The sequence below is a fragment of the Protobothrops mucrosquamatus genome, unplaced genomic scaffold (genome assembly GCF_001527695.2).
Source record: "Protobothrops mucrosquamatus isolate PMUCROS unplaced genomic scaffold, P.Mucros_1.0 scaffold194, whole genome shotgun sequence".
Classification (NCBI taxonomy): Eukaryota; Metazoa; Chordata; class Lepidosauria; order Squamata; family Viperidae; genus Protobothrops; species Protobothrops mucrosquamatus.
The window spans coordinates 63,342-80,642 of record NW_015386550.1 but is presented as its reverse complement, the minus strand read 5'-3'; the positions used below and the strand labels follow the sequence as shown (position 1 = coordinate 80,642).

General features: G+C 34.4%; 1 protein-coding gene across 1 annotated transcript in view; it reads right to left on the bottom strand.

Annotated features, from left to right (window-relative positions):
* Window positions 1-17,301, bottom strand: part of RALGAPB (Ral GTPase activating protein non-catalytic beta subunit) — a 65,866-nt gene that overhangs the window by 7,539 nt on the left and 41,026 nt on the right. The window contains exons 12-22 of the mRNA XM_015813778.1: window positions 15,675-15,789; window positions 14,853-15,000; window positions 13,608-13,672; window positions 13,353-13,485; window positions 8,215-8,348; window positions 7,641-7,823; window positions 6,061-6,212; window positions 5,534-5,721; window positions 3,662-3,768; window positions 2,002-2,154; window positions 1,268-1,477 (exon numbers count right to left, since the gene is read on the bottom strand). Of these exons, the coding sequence (XP_015669264.1) occupies window positions 1,268-1,477; window positions 2,002-2,154; window positions 3,662-3,768; window positions 5,534-5,721; window positions 6,061-6,212; window positions 7,641-7,823; window positions 8,215-8,348; window positions 13,353-13,485; window positions 13,608-13,672; window positions 14,853-15,000; window positions 15,675-15,789 (1,588 nt within the window). The remainder of the gene's footprint in view (window positions 1-1,267; window positions 1,478-2,001; window positions 2,155-3,661; window positions 3,769-5,533; window positions 5,722-6,060; window positions 6,213-7,640; window positions 7,824-8,214; window positions 8,349-13,352; window positions 13,486-13,607; window positions 13,673-14,852; window positions 15,001-15,674; window positions 15,790-17,301) is intronic.

Genomic DNA, 17,301 nt, shown 5'->3' with positions numbered 1-17,301 from the left:
GCCACAGGCAGCCAATGCAGCTCGCGCAGCAGCGGTGTCACGTGGGAGCGCCGAGTCCCCCCCAACACCGCCCGCGTGGCCGCATTTTGGACCAGCTGGAGCCTCCGGGTGCTCCTCAAGGGGAGCCCCATGTAGAGAGCATTACAGTAGTCCAGGCGGGAGGTGACAAGTGCATGAGTGACCGTGCGTAGGGCGTCCCCCCTATTTTAGCTTGTTAATGAATAACTGCTTTGATAGTGTATAAAAACAAAATCCAAAAGCCACAACTGTACAATGTCCATCAACCAAAACGGCACAAAAAGTTTACTGTGTGGTGGCACAGTGGTTAGAATGCAGTACTGCAGGCTATTTCTGCTGACTGCCGACTGCCAGCAGTTTGATTCTCACCGGCTCAAGGTTGACTCAGCCTTCCATCCTTCGGTAAAATGAGGTCGGTAAAATGAGGACCCAGATTGTTGGGGGGCAATATGTTGACTCTGTAAATCACTCAGAGAGGGCTGTAAAGCCCTATAAAGTGCTATATAAGTCTAAATGCTATTGCTATTGCTATTACTGTTAAGTTCTCCATAACCTTTTATTAGCAATATTTTACAAAACAAGCAGGGAAATGGGAGAAAAAAATGCAGATCAACCTACATCAATCAAGAGACTCTTTGCTTCTGTTCTGGAATTCCCAGAGATACCTACTGTAAAATTCTGCTAATCACTAATTTCAGCAGTATGTGGGGTTTTTTTTGTAAAAAATAAATCCTAAAAAAGTGTTTTAAACTTAGAACAGGCTTAACATACTAATTTGTTTAATCTATCAACTCCCTCCAAAGAACAAAACTTCACAGTTCTTCCCATCTGCTCATCACATTACTATCATGATCTTTCCAACTTGTAAAGTTCAACATTTTTTAATGTCTGGCTGCTCAATTCAATTGGTCTTATTAAAAAAGGAGTAATAAAAATCAATTACATTAACATAATAGGTAGCAGTATCTCCCACACAGACAATATAGAGCAAGACCTTATTATACATTATGAAATATGGCATATGTTTCTACTCAATAGTACCGTTTTCAAGGTAGGAGTCTTACACCTACAGATTTTGTTTTTAAGAATACACATGAAACAGTTAAAAAAGTTACTATTCTATTCCACTTTATAAAGTTCTACCTATTTTATTTTATGCTTTATTTTAAAGCACAAGTCATTAGAATCAATGGCTTTATTCTAAGATTGTGCTTGAAGCAAACTAGATAATAATCAAGTTTTCAGTCACCTTCAATGCTTCTAGAGATAGAAATCCAAAGTGAGAAAGGAAGAGGCGGGCTGTTTGAAACTCCTGTGCAGGAGGTGATGGTTTACACTCTGTGACTGGATCAGGAAAGTTTTTCTTCCTCCATTCTTCTTCCATTTTCTGATCTATAGATTTCTCATAAAGTACTTGCTGATCCATTCCACTTCTCAGCTTCTCATGACGTTCTTCCAGCTGAAACATATTTAGCAGCTTCATCAGACCTCCAAAATTGCCAAAAGTAGGATCAAGGTGTAGTGCAGAGTTTCCCATGATTTAAAGAGCAATGAAACCAGGTGGCTAAAAAAGCTGCTGCAATTTGCTATAGCTTTCTACCTAATAAAATTCTGATTACTGATGCTCATCAGTTGCCGTGTTACAAAAATTCACCTGCTACTCAGCCCCTACATGCAGTTAAAGAATAATTACAACCAATGTTAACAGAATCAAATCTGTCTGACTTCACATTTTCACAGGATGCGGAAAGAATAAGGACAACAGGATATTCCATTCCAATGGCTTCCTGAAAATGATGACTGACTTACTTTATATATCTAGTAAGCAGAGAAAGTTCTAATAGATGCAAAGATGTACAAATACATTATTTTGTCCCAGAAAGACTGATCTGAATACACACAGGAGAGTAAAAGTAATTGCGAAGAATTTAAAAAGTTTTTTTGTGCAACATGAAATAAATCAGGAAATTATAAATTTCATACTTCCTCAGTAACTATCTCATGCAAGTCTGGAATGCTCAGGTCTGCTTTCACGAAAGGAATTTTGTCCACTTCCTCAGGAAACGGGCGATGTTTCACACTATATTTTAATCCAACATCATTTTTAGGTGCAGGTCGGGGTTCTGGAACAAATAGCTGTTGAAAAGAGAACAATCAATCTTAACATTTACTTTAAAGTTTTAATATTTTGTTATTGTAAAAGCACTGAAACAGATTGAAATAAATTTGGGACTGCCAGCACTCATAATTCATCAGAAAAGTAATATTTAAATAATTATTTATTATGCCTTCCCAACTATTTTTTACTTGAAATGAGAGAGATCGCTTTAATTTAGTAGTCTATTGAATTTAGCTGTAATGTAAACAAGGTGAAATGTTACAGTCTGATAGTCAGTTTTGCTTTTAACTTTTTGTGTATGTATCAATAGTCATGCAGGAAGTTAACTGCATTTATATAACTGTGTTAACATGTTTTCTTAGATTACATTGGGTAGGCAGGTAGATCTTATAATCTAAGCAGTTATATGACAGAATAAAACCTCAGATAACAAAGCTGTGGTTAGTGAAAACCTGAATCTTCAGAGAATTAGGTTCAGAAGAGAACTGAAGAAAACTGAAAAATCATTCTCTGGTGTGTGTTTGCAATTTTCACTATGGAGGAAATAACATGCTAAAAAACGGTGACCATGTTACGTTAAACTTAGACTCTTAGAATCAGGAGAACTTGGAAATTCATATTGATGTGGATGTAGTAAAATGATTGTTGAGTAAAAACTGTGTGCCAAAAATCAGAGTTTTGCAAAACTGTTTACTACAAATATGAGCAAGACTGGAGACAGTAAGATTTATCTGTATCTTTGGGTATGGACATACGTTCACATGGATGCAAATATTATTTCTAAATAATATAACGATAATTTAAACAATAATCTGTCAGCTATTATTTCTGGTACATAATTTTGATTTGCGATAATTGAGAATATCTATAGCTCAGGTGTAGGATGAGGGTGGAGGTTCGCTCTCCACCCTCATAATTTTGATTTATTAGAGTATGATTAGTTTAGAGAAAAAACAAAGTACCAGAACAAATACTGAATCTTCTGGAATGATGAACAAGGATACCATAATTATTTTAGTATTAGTAAATAAATAACTTTGTGATATTTTTAAATGGAATTTTTAATATTGATATATGACTAAAGAAAACAGTACTTGTGCTAAAGAGATTCTAAGACGTATTTATAACTACCGCTAGATTAGTAAAGGACAGACCATAACTACTGCCCTATTATAAAATGTTGCAATTGTTAAATGGAAGATATGAACCACACATACTATATATATGGATGAACATGATTCATTATCTCTTCATTTCCCAAATTTGGATGGTAATAGAAATAGTCTCTAAGTCAATAATCAGTTATTTTAATTTTTAAAAATGTAATCTTTGATAGATCTCTACAATAAATAGGAGAGGAAATAATCCATGGTTAGTTTGGAAGTGAAGCTGAAAGGGGCATTAAAATCAGTAATTCATTGCACTAAGGGGTAGTGTAATATTAGCACTTTACTGAACTTTTTTCAGTGCTCCTTGGTTTTTATAAGAAAGCAAATTAGTTCTACCCAGAACTCTGACAAAAACCTTTTGATTTGATTTGGCTCCTCTTGGCAAAAGGCAAAGTTGTTGTGCCCACGCATGTCTTCCAGACATCCCACGGATTAGAATGGTGAGTGAAGGAAAAAAGTCATCTGGGGAAGAGAAAGACTAGCATGAGTAACCTCTTAAAATAATAATGCTGAAAAAGATTACATTGGGCATGTGTAAACAAATTAAGGAACAAAAAAATTTCAGTAACACAATTGGCAGAGCTAGAAATTCAATAGACAGATTTGAAGATAGAAGCATAAGCTTGCTCCATGTGCAGGAGCTACATACAATTACTGGAAAGAAACTAATAGCCGCCCCCATTATGTCTGTAAATAAACTTGGACAATCTTAAATTTACCAGAGGAATGAAAGCAAGAGGAAAGAATAAAATCAAATGGGTTATGCAGTGTTTCTCAACCTTGACAATTTTAAGGCATGTGGACTTCAACTCCCAGAATTCCACAGCCAGCATTGCTGGCTGTGGAATTCTGGGAGTTGAAGTCCACATGCCTTAAGAAGTCCACATGCCTTAAAATTGTCAAGGTTGAGAAACACTGGGTTATAGCATACCCATTACTGAGTGACTCAAAACAAAAAATATTCCTCTGAAGTGCTATATTTTTATAGATAAGCTGCAAGACTTATTAAAACAGAAACAGACTTAATTTGTATTTAATTTGTATTATCGCCTGTTCACCGCCCTGAGTCCCGTAAGGGAGATAGGGCGGTATATAAATTCAATAAATAATAATAATAATGTTGTATATAGCATGTTTAAAATGTCTGTTACGGATGTGTACGCTTTGGGGAGCAAGCCACAAAATATCTAAGGGTGTAGGTTTATAATATGTTGTATATAGCATTTTTAAAATGTCTGTTATTTTTTTAGTGGGGGTTTTGTATGGGGTATTTTTAGAGCAGGCCTGTTATTTAATTTGATTTTAGAACAGAAACTTGCGTATATTTATCGTGGTTTTTATTATCTCCTGTTCACCGCCCTGAGTCCCGTAAGGGAGATAGGGCGGTATATAAATTCAATAAATTCAATAAATAATAATAACTGGCTTCTGTTTGAATTCCTATACTACAACTCAGTTTTATCATGTGTTCTGGAGGCTCCAAGATCACAAAAAATGACCCTTAAGAATCCAGCTGAAATGTCCTAATAATGTAACAGCCTGCTGGATTTTATTTATTTATTTATTTATTATTTACATTTGTATCCCGCCCTTCTCCTTGCGGACTCAGGGCAGCTGACAATGATTAAAATACTAACATATAGACCAAGGATTCTGGATTCTGTACCTGAATAGTACTTGAATGTCTATAGAAAACCTATAAATCAAACATAAATGGCACAATGTTTTCTACTCATTCCCCAGTAATTAGTATTAAAAGATTTACTGATTTTAATAATAAATGTTCTATCCAGCTATGATTACAGCTTTATTTTCATTTTCATAATGTAATTCAGTTTGCAAACTACTTCGTAATATGTCCCTTTGAAATTCCTTTTCATAAGGGTACCTAAAAGCCAATCTAAAAAGAACATTTCAATTTTTTTACAACGTATTCTAATAAAACCTTGCTCCAAAAATAAGCTAGTAAATGAAGAATACAACAAATAAAACAGGCAAAGTCCTAGTCATCAGTTTTGAAACAAACCAGGATGAATCATCCTGAAACAGAATTATCACCATCTTAAGTTGAGCTGCATATCACATATACTCCCCAAATTTAATATGGCACAACTTCATAATATTCTACAGTTCAGCACAATATTCTATAATGCAGGAGACCAGTTTCATTAACTGCAAACATATATACACATGCATACACGAAAAGATACACAATATATTTACTCACTTTGTTCATTCCCCAAGGGCTGCTCTAACATTGCAAGGATGACACTGTTATCCAGGACAAAATAGCGGAAGCTGTATTTGTTTATAGAAGGCAGCCGAGCATATTTAATTAAGGTGATCTCATTTACTAAGCTACAAGGAGAAGCAGGACCACTGGGTGAAGGAAAAGCTCCAAGAACTTGCATGATGCTGTAAACCAAAAGAATAATTTAGTCAAGGCATATTTAGTAGAAATGCTGGAAGAATGCTGTAGAATGCTGGAAGCAGCATAAATTGTATCTATGACATTTTTACTAGTGTCTTGCTGTCATAAAGCATCAAACAGCCTACAATTTTAAGTAACATAATCAAGAATATTTTAGAGGAAAATGCTGACACTGAAAGTGTATTCTTTAACTAAATATATATTTCTAAGATTCTCCATTTTTAAGCAAAACACTGTTCTGAGCAAATTCACTGTAGAAACATTAATCAAGCTAAGAAAAATATACTGTGGTTAACAGGATTACTTTCAATAATCTTTCATACCACGTGAGGGTAGCTTCAGCTGCATCCTTCACTCTCATGGAAGCAGGATTTGGCTCCTTATCTCCTTTGTACTTAACTTCTTGTTCACTACTTCTGGATTTACTTCCTGAGATGCCCAGTTCCACAATCTCCAATACTTCTTTTAAACAATCCTAAAAAAGGAATGCTGTACCATTCAGCTATTTAACAAAAAAACACTTTAATAAAGAATTAAAATAACTAAGTTAATTAAGACCTTAAACAACTCTATAAATATTTAGAAAAATATGAGGATGAATGTAGAGTAAAAATGAATAAATGGAAAAAAACAACAATAAGATAATAAGATTTTCAATAGAACAAGGAACCAAAAGAAGAATTCTCCATCTTTGGATTGGTCCAAAACAATTGAAAGGATTAAGCAGAAGCTATATTTAGACTTGTGGTATGTACTGTGCAGGGCTCCTGTCACATTCCTGTAAACTCTGAAAGAGTCTCAGAGGGATTCTGAATAAGTAGATAACCCATATGTGTGAATCACAGAAATCATAATGAAAACCTTTTACAGTGTTTCAACTTGCTACAGGTTACGTTTTTACTAATTAGCTTCTTACATACTTTGCACTATTAGTTTATTGGGGCAGTCACTGTATAGTTAAAAGCTCACTTTCCTAGCATTGGTTTCATTTGGATAGTTTCAAGAAAGTTTGTAATTTAACATATCTTTTAGGAGCTAGAGGAGTCCAAAACAACCTACTACTATGAAATCTATAATGATAAAAACTCTAAGATGCTTTTTGCTATTTTTAAAACTCAGCAGTACTGGATTTAAAATGATATATAGTCATTTTGATAACTAGATTTTGGAGGGGGAGGATATATGATGCATATGTGCATCATGTCTTTTGTGATTAGTTATATTAAAAACATTCAAGAAAGAACATGCAAGCTCCTTTTACTTTACCCTATCTCCTGTGGTTTAACTGAGGCAAATGTCATCATTTGTTGTGGACTGTATATTTTGAAAACAAACTATAGGATAATTCCTGGGGCAATTGTTAAAGGGTGGAATGTGATTTTCCAATGAAAACTTTACACTCCTATTTGTACTGCTTTTACAAACAAAACATGCAGACACAGTTTAGAAAGATATATAGGTAGTCCTCAACTTATGACCATAATTGTGCTCAAAATTTCTGTTGCTAAGCAAGACATTTGTTAAGTGAGTTTTGCCCATTTTAGGACATTTCTTGCTACAGTTATTAAGTGAATCACTGCAGCTGTTAAGTTAGTAACATGGGTGTTAAATGAATCTGGCTTCCCTATTGACTTTGCTTGTGAGAAGGTCACAAAAGGTGGTCACATGACCCCGGGACACTGGAACGGTCATAAACATGAACCAGTTGCCAAGCATCTGAAATTTGATCATGTGACCCACAGGGATGCTGCAATAGTTGTATATCTGAAAAATGGTCATAAATCACTTTTTTCAGTGCTGTTGCAACTTCAAATGGTCAATAAATGAATGGTTGTAAGTTGAGGACTACTTGTAGTTGTTATCACAAATAATTATGCTTATATAGAGTGGCATTTTCACTCACCTTTTCATCAAGGATGTCTGGATGTTCGGTGAGCCAGACACAGAGACACTGAAATGCTGCGACTATCATGGAATGGAGATCTCTAGAATGGAGAGGAGCTGGACGACTACACTGATACACAATGTAACAGCACACAGAGCTAATTGCTCTCTTCCTATCAGAAGAGTCAACGCCAACCTTCACCTGATATGAGAAATACAAGAAGTTGCTTAGCTTTAGGAAATCACATTAAGTCTAAGTTAAAACCTCATAAAAAGACAAGTGAATTTAATATACCCAACTACAGAATGTAATGCAAAAGCCCCATGGATACTGGAGTTTTATACTTACCTTTTTGGCTTAAAGAGCTTTGTTTTTAATTAATTTTATTTCATGTAATTGCTATTCAGCTCAGCTTTTTTGTAGCATTTTTTTCCAAGCGGGGAAAAATATTAGATCCTAGTATAGAACAAGTTACATTGCCAGCTCTGCCATTGCCAGGAAAGAGATTTTGGTAAAGAAGTAAAGGAAGATGAGTACAAATCCTCCAGCCTAACAGAAACAATTCTCAGAAGAAAGAGTCCCTAAAGCTCACCTTTGCCAAACCAGAGAGAAGCTCTAATGCAGCTAGCGAGATGCTCATTTCCTGTCTCCACTGTGCGTTGAGCCTCTGTGTTACCAAATGAATGCTGCGGATCAGGAGTCCAGCTGCAGTATCTGTATGAAGAGCTAGGATATAAACCCCAATACCACACACCACAGGGAGGGAAAACAACTAAGCATTAGTGACAATCAGCAAAGCAGTCCATCAGACAGAAGCTAAAGCAGCCACAATACACTCAGAAAACAAAGTACACACTCCTCTGGGGAAGTAAAACATTCAACGGAAGTAACTTAGTCTCTGAATGTTAATTAAGGTAGCTAGCTATTGATCTAAAACATTGGTTGATGCTGCTAATGAAATCTTGGTAAATTTGGCTAACTTAAATTTTCGGTGTGTTTCCAACCTTTGCCATTATATTTTTGTGACAAATTTTGAAATGCCTTTTTTTAGCAGAAAATAAAACTTGAACAAAATAAATGTAACATTATTACAGTAGTGGCCAAATTGTGGAAACCTTTTGGGAAAAGTGTACAGTAGAAATGCCACCTTTGGTTAAGTTTCCACCAATTTTTCTTCTAATTTCTTTATAACTGTAGCCTTGTTCACTTAATAATACTATTTTACATCGCTTTCTGGGCAACCAGTCAGCTCTTTGCACCATTACTTTAATTTTATTATGTTTTACAAGCTCACTAAATGAAAGAAGAAAAAAACTCCAACCAACTTGATAGCAATCACATAACACACTGACAAATGTCCTCCTCTCAGCTTCAATACATGACATCAATAACTGAATCCTACTGTGATCTGATTGGCTCATTGCCAAAACAAGCTGACACTTGATTGGCTCTCTAAACACTCATGCTCATTGGCTACAATCAAATGAAGGAAAGCTACCTGATATCAACCTAAGCAAGTTGTGCTTCCTTTTTCTGGTTACTTGGCTATAACTTTTCATAGACTACAGTACAGATAATTGAACAAATTATGTTGCATTACATTCTTGATTAAATTATCTTTCCATTGATATATACGTTTATGGCATTATTAGCCATCAAACCGCAAAAATACACTTTTCCCAAAAGGTTTCCACAATTTTTGGCCACTACTGTATGTAGCTAACAATATCCTATGTTTAGTATTCTTTACCTAAATATTATCCTTTCCCAGAAATGGAAAATTTTCTGCATTTGAGAATTCAGAATGACAAGTTAAAAAAACTCACCTTTCCCCAACCAACCTTTTCTGTTGCAAAATCTGGTTTTTAGTTGGCAACATTATTGTTCTGATAAAAACAGAAAACTTTTCCATGCCTGAGGCTTACTACTTTCACAATTCAATATTTTAGAAGTCTATTACCTTACTGAAAGAATAAACTATTTCTAAAGCACAAAGTAAAAAATAATCTGGAAGTAGATGTCTTTTCAAAAAATATAACTAATTTATCCAAGTTTACCATGAATGAGAATTTTGGAATGCTGAGTAATAATTTTTATTCTAATTGGAAGAAAGTCTTAAGACTGGAAAATCACATTGTGTGGCCTATCCTAGTTAATTTATGTATATTAAAGTAGAGGTCCCCAACCTTTTGGGCACCAGGGACCAGTTACGCGGAGAGAGATTTTTCCACGGACCGGAGGGTGCAGTTTTGTGTGCTGCCTGCATCCTGCAGATGGGCCTTTGCTTGTTTGTGTGGCCCGGTTGCTGGCATGCCACGGCCTGATACCAGTTCACAGACTGGGGGTTGGGGACCCCTGTATTAAAGGATAAGGCTAAGTAATTGATTACACAACACCTCCTGGATCTAGAATTGAAGTTTAGTCCTCTGCTCCACTTTGATGGGAGAATCACTGCATCTTATCTTTCTACACTGGTCTATCCTACGTATATAATTGGGCTTTTCAATGCCCTTCCCTTTGCGCTCCTGGAAGGGGAATACTACAATATTCCTTTATGTTGCCCCCTTGGCCTTTGTGGTATGGAGAAACTATCACATGTATTACAGTGCCATTTTTATTTAGGTTTACATTAAAAAATGATGATTTCTTTTCTAACAATGGCTCCAGGGGAGTCAGATGATTACTTAGCTTTTGTACCAGCTGACAAAAATGTCCAGGTCATCTATAATGCCGCTAAATTTTGCCACTTAGCTTCAAGAAGCTTCCTAGAGCTCAACTTCCACTCACATAAATCTGGCTTGTTCTTTGTATTTTTTTTCTGTACATTTCTTTGTTAAGGTTGGTCATAACAGAGTTCTGCCGATTAAGTTGGGAAGTGAAATTCTGCAACCTCCTATCCAATCAATAACATCCATTATGTAGTCTTGTTTAAGTACATTACATAAGCCCTCACTCACAAATCACTAATTAAACAAGACTGGTTAATGTTATAATAAGCTGAAAAGTTAATTTCACTTAACTTAGCTACCCTGAGGCTATGAAATGCGCTCCTTACTATGCAAGTATATCATGACTACTAATTTCAGGAAGGGAAGGGAAGAGACAGGAGGCAGAGTCTATAGGGAAGACTTCTAAATGATTATTCTGTACATGTTGTATTATTAAGGCTTTATGCTGCTTTTTATTATTATTCTCAAAATAGTTTTAGTCACTGGTGTGAGCCATCTTAAACAAGATAAAAGTTGCCCCAAGCATGACAACCGCACTACATATGTATGAAGAAAATTAAGAATTTTAAGTTCAAAAGTGTTTCACAATCTTTTAGGTATTACAAGTCTTGCTATCATATGGTTTTTGTAAAAAAAACAAATCTTTCACTTTGATCACTGGGCAGTAATCTGTATCAAATTTCTCTACAGAATGAAATGTTCTAATAAAAAAACTACTACTGGCATAGTTAACATTATGTGACTCCTCTGATACCTTGGCAGGGATCTGGTTTCCCTTTTCCTAATAGTTCCATTGTATTAGCTTCATCATAGAGCACAAAGCATATTTAAAAGCAGTTGAGACCAAAATATAATTTAAAACTTATGCTCATAAGATGTTTATATTTTGAGACAATTCCAGATTAAAAATATTTGTTTTGGTCATTGGAAAAATCATTTTATTTTAAACTACTGAGTTGTTGAAAGAAGGGTTGCCTAAAATTGCTAAATGCAGCACATTTAATTAAAACGTATTTAACACCAATAGCATCATTGCTAGGTGAACCAGGTGGTTGTCAAGTGAACTCAGCATATCCAATAGGTGTTTTTGCCATTTTCTGCCTGAAAACAATGTTGCAAATCAAAGTCACATAACCACAGGACGCTGCAACTAGTCGTAAATGTGAGCCTCTTACCAAGGGCCTAAAATATAACTATGGGATGGAGGGCGGGGCAGGATAACTTCAAGGGTAGATCATAAGTAGCTTTTTAAGTAGCTTTTTAGAGTTGTTAAGCTCTGAGAACTATCTGTAATGGAAAGAATATTATTTCATATACTTTTTATAATGACTTTATATATAATTTTTTATTCTCCTTTTTCTTTTTAGTTATTTTCCTCCTCCTTATTCATACATTAAAGTAATGAAAAAATCACTTTAAAAAGTATACAGGACTTCAATGTTTAATCAGATAACATACTGCATTCCTCCATAAAAACATGGAATTGAGGAATAAAAAAGTATGAGAAGTAATGTAAATAAGTGCAAATAAATGTAAGAGATATAGGACATAGTATTGTTAAAAAAAGAAAAATGTAAAAAAACAACAACATGGAACACTAGTCTACCTCTGTGAAATAATTAACTGTCCTTCATAAGTCATGTAGTAAGAGTAACTTATCTGATGCTTTACTTAAAAGTGATGATTTTATGCTGTCATTAATGGTAGGAAGGGATTCAGATGGATAATTAGATATGCAAATAGTTGCCTGCCTGGTGAATTTATTTGGAAATTCATTACAAATGCCTTCTGGGTTCTTAGGAAGGATGACTGGGATCTCTAACTTTATCAAAGAAGCTGATCTTCAGCTGGTATTGGTTTATCAGATTCAGAAATCTGTAACCTCAGATAACAATTGCTTCTTAATGCATATGAAAACAAGCTTTTCTAGTCAAAAGAGTCATTCCGGCTTTCAGTTGCCACAGAAAAGTATGCCAGAATGTTCTAAATGAGACAAATATGTACTACTCTGACAGGTCCTGAAGTGAATTCTACAAGGAAAAGAGTTAGGTAGAACGATGATTTTTAAATGTAGTGGAAACATACATAATAACACATATCTGCGCACATATAATGTTTTATATACATCTGATTAATATTGATTAATGAATCTTGGGTTTCTCTGATTTGTTTAAGAACACAGTATACATTTAGTGCGATAAATACAAACAGAGGGAGTCAAAAAGCTGAAATCAAAGCAACATCTAATGAAGTTATTTACATTTCCCCCCCAATTTCAACGACATCAGATCATTCTGACACAATATATGAGGCCACAAAAATTTCTCCATTCTGAAAATCAGACTCAATATTATATACACATTTAGTAGCATTTGGAAGGCTGTAAATAATAATTAGAATGAAAAAGTAGCAATACTGAAAGGATGGGGGAGGGGAGAAGCTACAACAAGGGAGCAGATAGAAAAACTATTATAAAACTAAAAAGCTCCCAAATCACTTCACAGGTGGTTTATTATATAGTTTATAACACAGATTTATATACTGCGGAAAAACACAAAAAAAGCAAAAACACCAATTGTTACCCAAAATCTTTTCCCCTCTGTCTCTTATCATAATGACAATTATTTATTAGCTTCATGTATATCTATATCTACCCTCTTCCAAGACTCAAGTTATTTACAGAGTCATAAACTAAAAACATATATTATAAAGTTATCTGTATAATCACAAAACAAAATAAAGTAAACAGATCTGCTGAAAAGCAATCATTACCTCTTCGATCACCCAAATGCTTGCTGGAATACACACACACACACACACACACACACACACACATATATATATGCACACACACACACATATATACATACACACATGTATATTATCCTTTTTTCCAATTAAAAAGTGTAAATTATTCAAAAACTTTCAGATGCCACTTTAAATAAAATGGGATTGGCAGACTGGGATTTTTTTTGGCAAGTATTAAGGTAGACAATCATACCATAATCTCTCAGCAGAGCTTGTGCAGGTCTCTCACTGTCAGGAGTTGTTGGTTCTGTGCTTCCTCCACTTGCCGTGCTAATGCCACTATTAGTGCGACTGTGACTTTTCAGGACAATATTCTCACCACCATTCTATTAATTCAGAAATCAGGCTTTGATGAGAAGAGGAAGGCTATTTTCAGAAAACTTTTGTGCTTATATGATAATCTGCTTTGACTCACCAAAGCATCTCTTAAAAATGAGAGAAATCTTACCGTTTCCATCTGGCAACCAATAGCCTCTAGAAGTGCTGAATCTTGCACAATGTTCAGCATCGCAGCTGTAGAAGAAGATTTAAGATATGACAATATTTTTTCAGTTAAGGTCTCTGTCTGTGTGACATTATATCTAATGACGTTTTTTGCACTGGAAAGCATTGCTCCCAATTTTTAAAAATTAGAAATTTCTTTCCAGATCCACATTTACCAATTTCAGGTCAATTCTACTATAGTCATACTTTTTTTTTTTGAGGGGGGGGGGAGGAATTATCCATCATTATTTTTCCTTTGAAAAAGGAACTAGAAGTAGAGATAGTTTAATGGGAGTTAAACATCTGGAGAGCCATAATTTGTCCACTCAGAATCACACGAACATATGCAATAGAGAATTTTTTGCACTTTAGAGTTTCAAGCATATTTTGGACATGTGAATATATAAAGTCAATGCCGATATTAATTTTTAAATTATGAAAACAAAAATAAAATACATTTTATCAATGTCAATGCTTTGCAATGTCTTTGTACTATCTTAAATTCCTTTGACAAAGGAATTTCTAAAGCACGCTAGCCTTTCCCATGGTATTTTTTTTTTTGCTGCTACTTGAAAGATTCTCCCCTTTTTTGTGTTTTCAGAGACTGCCCTTTATTTTCTATTAAGTATATGGTAAAAAAGAAAAAATGTATTTTGGGGGAGGGGATCGTTTAAACAAATAAATAAACAGATGTGTTATAAAACAACTGAATATATACATCTGTCAAAAAAAATTGTAATAGTTTTGAAAAAAATAGTTTTTTCTGTATGCTATCAGAGGAAAGTATATTTTGAGTTGTTTGTTCAGAAATTACACCCTCTTCCAATGAGCCCCCCAAATATTATTCATCTGTAAGTGCAAATGAAGTATAGAACAGCCTGTGCTTTCTGCTTACCACCACAGTAATATGTATCAATCACTTATAAACTCATTTTTTCTTTCTACTTGAACATCATTTCATTTTTAATTTCCTTAATCAATGAGATCAAATTGAAGTCATCAGAACAATACAAATATTATAAAAATACATTCACAAATTTTGAAGAACAGTTATTTATCACTCTGGCTCCTAATACCAGATACCAAGGAAACAAAAAAGTTAACTGTTCATAATCTCCAGTAACTGGAATCTGATCTTATGATAACTCAGGTAACATGCACAAAACTTTTTTCAAAAGCAAACATCTCATGGATCAAGTAGAAAAGCAACCTAGTATCATCTGTGTGTTGTTAGGGTCTGTTTCTGTCTGCAGGGCTCCAATCAATATGTTCACAAGTCTCAGTTTCAAAGAAAGAAAGGTTACTGGTTTATCATAGGATGAACTTTCATCATTGCTGAATTTTCCTTCCAGAACAATCTGAAAAACAAATTTGATTATAATCTTTATTCTCTTTCATGTGTTTAGCAAGTATCTAATAAAAAAGGATGTTATCTTACTTTCCCAATATGTTATATTCCTACTCTGAACTAAAGAATGCAACACAGAAATATTGCTCAATAGAGCTAGTAAATGAACTATAAAACTGTAAAACATACTAACTAGCAAAACTTTAAAAAATTCAGTCTATGCAGATTGAAGAAATATAATTGAAGTTTCAGTTATATGCAGAAACTTGTATTTATAGAACTGTGAATCATAAGTATGAAACTCCAAAAGAATGGAGTGGTAAGAATACCCCAAGGAGATGTCAAGTATCTGTCTGTATAGTAAAGGCCAGGACTGACATTCACTTAACAATCACACTATATTACCAGCTCAAGATGCAAAATATGTATATGATCCTGTCTATTTGAAATTACAGTGTGGTATATGAATGTCCAAAGTCTTAAAGTATTTTATCTTAATGAGGTATTAATTGATACAAGAATATTTATAATAAAATCACACATTCTTATTCATTTTCTGAATTTATTTCTTTTTTATCTAATAATAGCATTTTTTGCCACTTGGAAGTATCCTATACTAATTGCTATTTGGTTATGTTTAGACTATTTAAAATAAAATCACTGAAAATCCCTAAAATCCATTACCTCCGATTTGATTGTTCCAAAGTGATGAGGAAGAGGCAACAAGGACAGTAAAATATTGATAGAGGCCCTTCTTAGTTCTGTGGGATTCACATATGTTTTAAATTTTGAGAGCTCCCTGGATAAAAACAACAACAAAATGATAAGTTTTTTTTAAATCTACAACTTCTATTTCAAAGCAAAATTATCCTATTTAAGTGTGCAAGTGTAGCATTAAATGTTTGCTCAAGATTCGCCAAAATGTCATGGTTTGCCAGTAGAATTGTAGGGAGAAAATATTGGAATTCTTATTCAGCTTGAATACAGGTGATTTCATGTCATTTATACCTGAAGTTAAGGGCAAGATGTTCAACTCTGTTGAAATACTCAGTGTTCTACCGCTGACTATGTCAATGGGTGGCTGCACAAGATCTTTTGGAGAATGTAGCATCTTAGTCAAATATAAGTTAGTACATTGTAAGCAGAAGGTCCTGGTTTCAATACCTAGCATCTCTAAGTAGGACAGGAAAAATCACTATCTGATACTTGCCACAAGTTAGTGTTCACAGAACTGGGATAGATGAACCAACACTTATTGCTATGCTTCTGTATATGATGTAAAAATAATTTGACTCTCAAAACAATCAGATTTATTTTTTAAACTTTAAAACATGAATAAAGAAGCCATATACATAAGACAATCCTTTCTTTAATAAGTCTGCTTTAAAATCAGTGCAACTATGTTTGCCGGTTATAGCTAATAATGAAAGCTACTTTCTCAAAAATTAGTTATTTATGTGGTCTCTCTATCAATAGTAAAAATCAATAATAATTAAAACAGAAAAATATTATCTAGTGCTCCCAACTCTATCAATTTCCCTTATCCATTTTAATGGGATCAAAAGGCATAACATAGAATAGCATATATTTTAGTAAACATTCATATAATATTATATATGTATGCAGGGCTTTTTTTGTCATAGAACGCCCAGAACGGAGTTGCGGCACTTTTGGATGGAACCTTGCAGGGTAGGCAAGGCGGGTTGTATGACGTGTGTGAGTTCCGGCACCTTTATTTTTTTTACAAAAAAAGCATTGTATGTATGCTACAAGTCATTCAGAACATAACAAACCACATCAATAATCTTTCCCTTCCATTTTGCCCTTTCATCTCTTTTCTGGGTTAATACAGGTAGTCCTCAAATTACGTCCATAACTAAGCCCAAAATTTTTGTTGCTAAGCGAAACATTAAGTCAATTTTGATCCATTTTACAACCTTTTCTTAACATAATTGTTAAGTGAATCACTGCAGTTGTTAAGTTAGTAACACGGTTGTTAAGTGAATCTGGCTTTTCCATTGACTTTGCTTGCCAGAAGGACACAAAAGGTGATCACATGACCCTGGGACATTGCAACCATAATAAATATGAGTTAATTGCCAAGCATTCAACTTTCATTCATGTGATGGTGGGAATGCTGCAATGGTTGTAAATGTGAAAAACGGTCCTAAGTCATTTTTTTTCAGTGCCGTTGTAATTTTGAACGGTCATTAAATGAACTGTTATACCTGTATTCTTTAAAATACAGAACAGCCTTACTCAAGCAGATACTTTTCATATTTGCAGTTTGTAGAATTCCTTGACAATACGG